Source organism: Tupaia chinensis, unplaced genomic scaffold (genome assembly GCF_000334495.1).
Source record: "Tupaia chinensis unplaced genomic scaffold, TupChi_1.0 Scaffold000239_1, whole genome shotgun sequence".
Classification (NCBI taxonomy): domain Eukaryota; kingdom Metazoa; phylum Chordata; class Mammalia; order Scandentia; family Tupaiidae; genus Tupaia; species Tupaia belangeri.
In genome coordinates this window covers 719,053-728,851 of record NW_006159717.1, presented here as the reverse complement: position 1 = coordinate 728,851, position 9,799 = coordinate 719,053, and the positions used below count along the sequence as shown (strand labels likewise).

General features: G+C 55.7%; 1 protein-coding gene across 1 annotated transcript in view; it reads left to right on the top strand.

Annotated features, from left to right (window-relative positions):
* Nucleotides 1-5,895, top strand: part of TFAP2E (transcription factor AP-2 epsilon) — a 21,270-nt gene extending 15,375 nt beyond the window's left edge. The window contains exons 4-7 of the mRNA XM_027771938.1: nucleotides 451-680; nucleotides 1,808-1,926; nucleotides 2,344-2,485; nucleotides 4,948-5,895. Of these exons, the coding sequence (XP_027627739.1) occupies nucleotides 451-680; nucleotides 1,808-1,926; nucleotides 2,344-2,485; nucleotides 4,948-5,230 (774 nt within the window). The 3' untranslated portion in view covers nucleotides 5,231-5,895. The remainder of the gene's footprint in view (nucleotides 1-450; nucleotides 681-1,807; nucleotides 1,927-2,343; nucleotides 2,486-4,947) is intronic.
* Nucleotides 5,896-9,799: the final 3,904 nt, after the last annotated feature.

Genomic DNA, 9,799 nt, shown 5'->3' with positions numbered 1-9,799 from the left:
GCCTTGCTGTAATCGGGGGGGCTGGGAGGGAAGAGGAGGATCATCAGTGGGAAAGGAAAGGCGGAGCAGGACTGCCCGGACCTGGCAGCGCCCGGGCTGCCTCACATCTGCCTCCCTGAGGCACTTGCCAGCCGTGACTGCGCGGACTGCCAAAACGGGCTGCGCGTGAACAGGGCCTGCCTCGCCCAGTGAGGGGCGCCCGGGTTCCAGCACCAGCCAGTTCTGGCTCTGTTCCCACGCCCACGTGCTGAGTGGACATGGCACGGCACTTTCCCTCAGCGTGCCTCAGTCTCTCCCTTGTGAAGCAGGGGTAACAGGACCTCCCCGCCAAGGTCGGGACATTGCAGCGCCCACACCAGTGTGCCTGCCACACGCTGGCTGGGGCCGGCCTGCCCCTGTGTCCGCACGCGGTCGCCGGCTCAGTGGCGGCCTCTCCTCCTCTTGCTTCAGCCCACAGTCCCCCTCCCCTCCAAAGCCAGCAGCCTCTCGGGCCTCTCCCTGGCCAAAGACAGCCTGGTTGGCGGCGTCACCAACCCCAGCGAGGTCTTCTGCTCCGTTCCCGGCCGGCTCTCACTGCTCAGCTCCACGTCCAAGTACAAGGTGACGGTGGGGGAGGTGCAGCGGCGACTCTCACCTCCTGAGTGCCTCAACGCCTCTCTCCTGGGGGGCGTCCTCCGCAGGTAGGAAGGCTAGCCCGCCACCCTGCACAGCGCCTGGCTGAAACCCCTGGTCTCCTCAGTCCTCTCGGGGCGTCCGAGAGGGCACCAGCCTCATCCCACAGTCACCTCTGCCTCAGGGTCCCTGGGGAGGAGGGCCCTGATCCTGGACATCCTGGACCATGCATGCTTGGGGCAGGTCTGGGGTGTGGGGGTGGGGAGAGGGCACAGATGAGGTGCGGAGGGCTCAGCCACCCTGGGCAGGATGGACAGGGCTGGGTCTGGGGAAGAGAGACCCATGTGTGTCCCCTCCCCCCAGGGAAAAGATCCCGGGACCCCGGCTCACCCATGGCTGGATAAGGCCTCCCTGGTGTGTGTGTCTGGGGTGGGGAGCGTGGTGGTCCATGGAGTGTCCTCACCGTCGTGTCTCTGTGCATGCCCTTGTGCCTGGGAAGGGTATTCCACTTTGGACTACAGGTTTTGATGAGTCTCGGGACAGTGTGCATGCATGTGTGTGCATGTGTGCGTGCATGCGTGTACATGGCCAGCAGTACAGATTTGTGTGAGTGTCCTGCATGCGTGTAATCACATGTGTACCTGGAGCTGTTCACATGTGTCTGCACACGTCTGTACCTCTGTGGGGGTCTGAGTCCCTGTGTGTCTGCACCTATGCCCTCTGGGCTCCCATGGTGTGATCACAGGTCTGTGTCTCACAGACGTCTCTGCTAGGGTGGGTGTGTCTGTATTCTCGGCTCACATGAGTCCCTCCGTGCACCCATGAACGCCCAGGTGGCGTGTGCTCCTGTGTCCCGTGTGTCTGCTCCTGTGTAGCTGGCTGTGTCTGACCCAGCTAGTGTGCTCATTGGGGAAAAGGGAGCGAGATGCTGGCCTGTCCTGCCCCACCTAGGCTGCCCCTGTTGGAGTGAAGCCCGAGGGGAAATGAGGGGCTCCTGGAACCGGGTGCTGGGCCTCCTGTCTTGGCTGCAAAAGCAGTGAGGTCAGGACCTGGCAGAAAGGGACCCCGGAGCATCCTGAGGGCCAGACCCAGCCTCAGCAGGGGTTGGGAGGCAGCAAAGCCCTTTGGGGCTACTTAGCCTCCCACCCGCTTCCGGCTGGTCTTCATAGTTGCATGTCTGTGTCTGCGTGTCAAGGGCCAAGTCCAAGAATGGGGGCCGGTGCCTGCGGGAACGGCTGGAGAAGATTGGGCTCAACTTGCCTGCTGGCCGCCGCAAGGCCGCCAACGTGACGCTGCTGACCTCGCTGGTGGAGGGTAAGTGCGGGCTAGGTGTGCACTTCAGTGTGCCGGGCTAGTGCAAGCGCCTGTGTGCTCGTGGAAGTGCTATAGTGTCTGTGTGTGCCTGTACACCTGTGCATGGAGCGTCCCAGTGTGTGCATGTGTGTGCATGGGGGCAGGAGTAGCCAGGGTCTGGATGTGGTATGGGGATGGAGGTGAGAGCCCTGTGGGCTGCTGACCTCTGCCTAGCATACTGGCAGGTTCAGCCTCCCCCTACCCTGAGCTCAGAGCCTGTCCCAGGTGGCCCCAAGGGAGGGCAGTGGAATGGAGGCTGGAGCTGGAGCTGGGCCCCCGGCTGGGCAAGGGGATGGGGCACCTGCAGAGGCAGGATTGGGGGGAGGTGCAAGGCTGTGCTCCAGGCTCAGAGGCCTACCGGCACACCCCTCCCCGCAGGAGAGGCCGTGCACCTGGCCCGGGACTTCGGCTACGTCTGTGAGACCGAGTTCCCAGCCAAGGCCGCTGCCGAGTACCTGTGCCGCCAGCATGCCGACCCCGGGGAGCTGCACAGCCGCAAGAGCATGCTGCTGGCCGCCAAGTGAGTGCGGGCGCCACACCTGGCAATGGCACCACGTGTGGCCATGTCGTCACGGTCAGACATGCATGAACATACCCACAGACCCTGGGGCACACACGGACACCATGCGTGGGCCTACCTGGGTCTGCATCAGCAAAAACAGTGTCACATACAGGCCAGGAGTGGGCGCCTCACTCACGTCCTCGGGGCATCAACAGCTCCAGGCCTGCGTGGGTCTGAGGTGCCCCTGCCTGAGCCCACGGACCTTCAGTAATAGCTACCGTGCTGGCTTTCAGACACCTCAGGGCCTGTTGAACAAACACGTTTCATTAAGATGTAGTTTTCATAAAGAGTCCCTGTATTAATCCACCCGGCTGTGATAAGATACCTTAAACCGATAAGGGACAGAGACGAACTCCTCATGGCTCTGGAGGCTGGGCAGTCCGAGGGCAGATCCGGGGTCCGGTGCGGGCCTGCTCTCTGGCTGACAGGTGGCCCTTTGTTGCTGTGTCCTCACATGGTGGGAGGAACAAGGGGCCTTTCTGGCCTCTTTTCTTTCCTTTTCTTTTTTATTTTTAGTCGTATGTGTCTCTTGACTTTTTCTTTTTTAAAGAATTATTTATTTATTTTTTATTTATTCTTATTATCATTATTTTAATTCACCTGAGAGAGACTGAGAGAGAAGAAAAGGGAAGTGAGAAAGCAAATTGCCAGGTCTGGAACTCAAACCATGGTAAGCCATGTGGGAATCTAGCACCTTAACCACTGTGTCACCTCCTGGCCTATCTACTAGTTTATTTTTATTGCATTTTACAAAACTATTACTCTATGACAGCTGGGAAAAAAATAAATCTAGTGCTTGGCACTTGGGAAGTGTGTCTGCAGCTGGATGATCAAAAAGAGCTCTCTAGGGAACCTTTAACCACCATACCCCCTGCCAGCCCCTAACTTTATTTATTTTTATAAGTTCTATTTTTAAGAATTATTTAATTTAATTATTTATTCATTTAATAAATTAATTAATTTTGACCAGAAAGGGACAGAGTGAGAGAGAGAAAGAGATAGGGAAAGTTTGAAAGCAAGCCACCAGGTCCAGGACTCGAACCGCAGTTGGCCATGTGAGAGTCCAGTGTGCTTAACCACCATACCACCTGCTGGACCCTATTTATTTATTTTAATTTGACAAGAGAGGGACAGGGTGAGAGGGGAAGGTGAAAAAGTAAACTGCCAGGTCCGGGACTTGAACCGTGGTCAGCCATGTGGGATTCCAATGGCTTAACCACCATACCACCTCCCATCCCCTCTGGCCTCTTTTCTAAGGGCACTAACCGCACCCACAAGGGCTCTGTCCCCCATGACCTAATTGTCTCCCAAAGGCCCCACGACCTAATACCATCACCGGGGTAAGATTTCAGTGTATGAATTTTAGACCATAACAGGCTCATTGCAAGAAAAGACAGAAGAGGGAAGTGGGGGAGAAGAGCAAGAGCTTGCACACGGATGGTTCAAGAGAGACCTGAAAACCATCCTTCTGTATGCCAAGCCCCAACTCCTTTGAGGGCCTACAACCTGGCCGGCAGAGCCACCATGCCAGCTGACCTCGACTCAGATGCCATCCACGTCCCCACCTCATGCGGTGGCTCAAATCCCAGCTCTACTCTCGGTCCTCCTTTGAGGCTTTCCTCAAGTGCCCTAGCAGAAGAGGACTCGCAGGCTGGGGGACATGGATGGAGGGACCACAGAGGGCTTGTATTGGAGCTGGGGAAGCATACTGGGGCGGGGCGCACCTCGTCCACTAATTGCTTCATGCACCCAGCACTTCCTGAAGCCCAAGCTTGTTGAAGATGCTGGAAGGCGTCTGTGTGACACAGCGATGAGGGGTGACAGGGTCCCTTGCCTGAGCCACACACAGGATGCACAAGGGAATCAGTCATGGCTGCAGACTGGCGCTGGATTCAAATCCCAGTTCGACCACAGCAGCAGGCCTTCTAACCTGTCCGAAATGCTTCCTCCTTCGTCCGCTGAAGATCATGTGTGGAAGGTTGTGAGGGTTAGTGAGGCGGTGCTGGCAGCGAGACGGTATCCGGGCCTCGGCCTCGGCTGCTGGCTGCTATTCTAACCACGCGAGGCAGATTCCAGGTTGTTCCCTCATCATTTCAAAGACATTGTGAAGCATTGGGTGTTTGAGGTTGGAGAGAGGGCCAGGGGTCTCCTGGTAAGGACTGAGTAGTTGAGCTCCACTTTAAACGTGAGCAGGGCACCCAGAGGAGATCGCAGGGCACGGGCATGCTATTCCCTGGGACTTCAAGCTAGTCAGCTTCCTTCTCGGAACCTTAGTTTTCTTCCCCATAAATGGGTGTGGTCGTCACTTGCAGACTGTTGGGAGGGTCGGCAGTCATATAGATAATGCATCTAAAGTGCCCAGCATGTGTAGGTCCTCAGACCTCTGTCCTTTAACCTCTGACCCTCCTTCTCCCAACCAGGCAGATCTGCAAGGAGTTTGCAGACCTGATGGCTCAGGACCGCTCGCCGCTGGGCAACAGCCGCCCAGCACTCATCCTGGAGCCGGGGGTGCAGAGCTGCCTGACACACTTCAGCCTCATCACCCATGGCTTCGGCGGGCCCGCCATCTGTGCTGCTCTCACTGCCTTCCAGAACTACCTGCTGGAGTCACTCAAGGGACTGGACAAGATGTTTCTAAGCAGTGCAAGCAGTGGGCATGGTGAAGCCAAGTCTTCAGAGAAGGACACCAAGCATCGGAAATAACCGCTTCCCCGCCCCATCCTTAAGGGGCTCCCGAGGCCTGACATGAGGCCTTAGCTCCCGGGGTGGGCCTGAGAGGACTAAAAGGTGGGATTAGTCAGACCAAAAGCGAACACTCATCCAGACACCCAGTTAGGGGTCTGGGCTGCAGGAAAGTGGCCTTGCAGCGGTGTTTCGTTGGTAAGTTAAGGCCCAGGTGTCTGTCTCACACGTGCAATTTTGACTTTTGACTGCTGGGAAGGGTGGAGACAGGAAACGCGGCAGGCTGAGTGGTGGGGCAGAGCCTGTCCCGTGGGCAGCAGTGGGTGCTTCTCGGGGCCAAGGCTGTTCTGTTGAACTGATGGCAGGAGAGAAACTTCAGAACTCAGAGGTGCTACTAAGGAGCTGCTACCCTCCTCCTGGTCTCCTTCCCCTGGAAGAGGGTGCTGGCAGGAGGCCCTCGTGGGCGCTTGGGCCTGCCCACTCTTGGAGAGAATTGGCAGGACGGGCCTCGAGGAACCAAGATGAAGCACAAAGTGCAGAACCTGAGTCCAGGCTGCACGCCCCAGCCCTGTTGCTGTCTGTCCTATTTACTTACGTGTTGTCATTTCACCGGTGCAACTTATTTATCCCACTGAGTTGGGGCTTCCTTTCACTGTTTCTGCTCATGCGCCGAGACGCCCCGCTGGACCAGGGAGGAGAGGGTGCTGTTGCTCACGAAGAGCTATGGGTGGGCTGGGTGGGGGAACGGTGTCAGCTGAAGATGTCGCTGGATTTTGTATTTGCTGTTCTTGACCTACAGCTGCTGTACTTCCCGTCTCGGATCGCTTTCTCATATTCTTAATAAAACCTGTCATTGGATAATGAAGCCGTCCCTGTCCCTATTCAGCCCAGGCATGGCCATGCTTCCTAAGTGAGCAGGTCACCAGGGAGAGAAAAGGCTAGAAACTAAGGGGTGAGAATTGGGTGGGAGGGGCCCCTAGGAGAGGACCGTGCTCTGTATGGGAGGTACAGATGTTGGTGGGTCTGGCTTGGCAGCGTGGCTATTAGTGCGTGTGTGTGTAAAGTGAATACTGTATCTTCTTATGTTCACTTATTTGAGAGACAGGAAGACAGGAAGCCCTGTCTTGTCACACTGCAATCCCCGCAACCTGGGATCTGAACCCTGGGCCTTATGCTCTGTCACACAGTAGTGCCCCCCACCTGTGCCGCCACAGCTGGGCCTGCGTCTGCTCTCGGCACGTCGAGCACGAAGAGCTATGGGTGGGCTGGGTGGGGGAACGGTGTCAGCTGAAGATGTCGCTGGATTTTGTATTTGCTGTTCTTGACCTACAGCTGCTGTACTTCCCGTCTCGGATCGCTTTCTCATATTCTTAATAAAACCTGTCATTGGATAATGAAGCCGTCCCTGTCCCTATTCAGCCCAGGCATGGCCATGCTTCCTAAGTGAGCAGGTCACCAGGGAGAGAAAAGGCTAGAAACTAAGGGGTGAGAATTGGGTGGGAGGGGCCCCTAGGAGAGGACCGTGCTCTGTATGGGAGGTACAGATGTTGGTGGGTCTGGCTTGGCAGCGTGGCTATTAGTGCGTGTGTGTGTAAAGTGAATACTGTATCTTCTTATGTTCACTTATTTGAGAGACAGGAAGACAGGAAGCCCTGTCTTGTCACACTGCAATCCCCGCAACCTGGGATCTGAACCCTGGGCCTTATGCTCTGTCACACAGTAGTGCCCCCCACCTGTGCCGCCACAGCTGGGCCTGCGTCTGCTCTCGCGCCGTAGAGGACCTCTGGGAAGATGGGTCATTTTGGCTGTCAGGTCTACGTGACCTGTTACCTGACTGGGGGCTGGTCTGTGTCAGTGTGAACACTGGGGACTGTGGCCTGCCCATGTCACTCCCCAGGCACATGTCCTACTAGGGTGTCTCACCGTACAAAACACGCCCCCTTTCCCCATCTCCAAGGACTGCTACATCCCTACACCCACTCCCTCCCCTCCCTGCACTCCCCGCCCACTTCTCCCTGGCTTCTGTCCCTACCAGTCTAGTGACAGCTACTCAGCCTGATCATCAGTGACCACAAGGACAGACCCCAATGCCTTTTGTCCTTGGACTGAACAGCAGCATTTGAGATGGCCGTCTTAAACTCTCTTCCCTGTGGTTCCTGATCTCTGGTTCCCTCTGACCTCACCGGATCCAATTCCATCCACTTCGCTGGCCCTTTCTAGGAGCCTTCTAAGTGGTCCCCCCTCCCCCCGCCCCGGGCCTTCTCCGTACTGCCCACACACTCTCCCTGGATGGTCTCCTTATCCCCTGGTTCTATTGTCTACATGCCGCTAACTGCAGCCCACACTGCTCCGGGATCCCGGGCTTGGATGTACACCGCCTGCCAGAATCTGGGAATAGGCATCTCACCCGGCCCAACACGGAGTGCCTGGCACAAGTACTAAACCCTAACCTCTTTCAGACCGTCTCCTCTCAGTAAACGCGGCTCCTTCTACCCAGTACAAGTCAGAAGGCGGGGAGTCATAGTTGATTCTTCCCTGCATGCGGTCCCTTGGGAAGTCCACCCTTTTTTCTCCTCTGCCACCACCCTAGACCCCGGACCACTGCAACAGTTCCCACCTGCTCTCCTTCTTCTCTGGCCCACCTTCATGCTAAGGCCCTGCGGCACCAGTGGTCCTGGGGCAAATGTGCTCCCCAGGGACAGAAAGTGAGGACTCACTCCCCAGGGGCTGGCCATGCTGCAACCTTTAATTTCCTCTTGGGAGGGATTTCTAATCCCCCAGGTCTGGGACCCAAACTGCACAGTTGGCCATGTGGGATCCAGTGCTTTAACCTCCACACCACCTGCTGGCCTTCCAACCTCCTTTTTTTTTTTTTTTTTTAGGGAGAGATTTTTGCTATAGGTTGTGTGCACTTGCCTGAGAGACAGAGACAGAAAATGAAAAATCACCCCCAGGGAACTTGTCCACACTTCAATCCCTTCTCCTTCATTCTCCTCTCAGGATCTTAGGCACACATGTGCATGCATCCAGCATGAGTTTCAAGCCACGGGATTTGAACTGCAGTCAACTACGTGGGAGTTCAGCAACATAACCATTATGCCATCTGCTGGTCTTGTCCAACCTCATCTTAAGCCGTTCTCTTCAGCACTCTGTACCAGCCACACTGGTTTCCTCTGTTCCTCAAACTTCCACTGTGTTCTATGACCGCTCAGTCACTAAGGGCCACTGCACTGACTTGTTCTGTCTGGAATGCTGCTCCATGTCTCTGCAGGTGTGTTAGGGACAGATGAGGAGGGTGTGCTAGGAGCTGGGGTCTAGGCATCCTCCCAGAATAAAGATCCAAAGATATGCTTTCTCTTCTCAAGAAGTTTCCATGCCTTAACTCGTCCCTATGACAGGAGGAATACAGGGAAGACTGGAAGTATGCTCTCCTTGAACCTAAGCCAAGGGCCTGGCAAAATGATTAAGACTGTGGTACGGAAGTGAGGGGATGAAGTGAGATAACAGACAGCACTTACACAATCTGAGCAGACAGTAACGAATCCATAAACGGCTGTCAATATCCAGAAGGTAAGCAAGGACAAAACAGTCTATCAAAAACTTCTCAGGGCCGACCAACTTAGGAAAAGGCCATGCAGTCTTGGGCCCCATGCACATGGCCTCTGCAGAGAGGCTCTGGGGCCTGACTAGGACAGGGAAGGGTGCCCTCCCAGCCCCTTGCTCCCCAAAGGCTTTGCAACCCCAGCATGTGGTCAGGATCACTGTCAGTGCAGAGGGGGCAATACACTGTGGAGACTGAGTGGCACGAGCAGCTTCTAGCGAGAGCTCGGCATTTGATGCGGCCCGTTAGGTTCAACTTCAATTTTCTCCACAGCGAAACAACTTGTGTTCTAGCCTCCAACTCGCTGGGTTTAGCCTGAGGGAAAGTGGATGCTGGTTAAGAAAAAGTATATGCAGAGTTTGCACAGCTCCTTTTTTGCAAAGCCAGGCACTGTGAATCAGATGGAGAGTGTTTCCACTGGATAAGCATTACAGCTTCCAAATGAGGGGAGTTTAAGAGCTCCTATTCATTTAGAGACTTTCCTGTTCTCTTATTAAAGGATAGTAGTGGGGACTGGCAGGTGTGGTGGTTGAGGCACTGGACAACCACATGGCTGACCACGGTTTCAGTCCTGGACCCAATGCCTTGGAAATCATGCTGGGCACATGTGCGTGCAAGACCCTAGTCCCAGGAGGAATGGAGAAGGGACTGTGGTATGGCAATCCCCCTGGGGAGGTGACTTCTGACATTACCTCTCTCTGGCAAGCAAAAAACCTTTAAATAAAGGATCATAGTGTTTCAGGAGAAACAAGAGAAAGATTGCCTTTGAAAACCTTCCCTCCCTCAAACTTGAAGGTCAGTGTGGGCGAGTTGCAGGCCCTTCTCCCAAACACACTCATGACCCAGATGCGGGAGCTGAGACACAGGAGCACCTCTGTGAGGAATACGACTGTGCCTCCACCTCTAGCCTGGATGGTGCTGCTGCTGCTTCAGCCAATGGTCAAGCCAAAGCAGACGTGGGAGACCCGGGCCTCCGGGAACCCACGGCC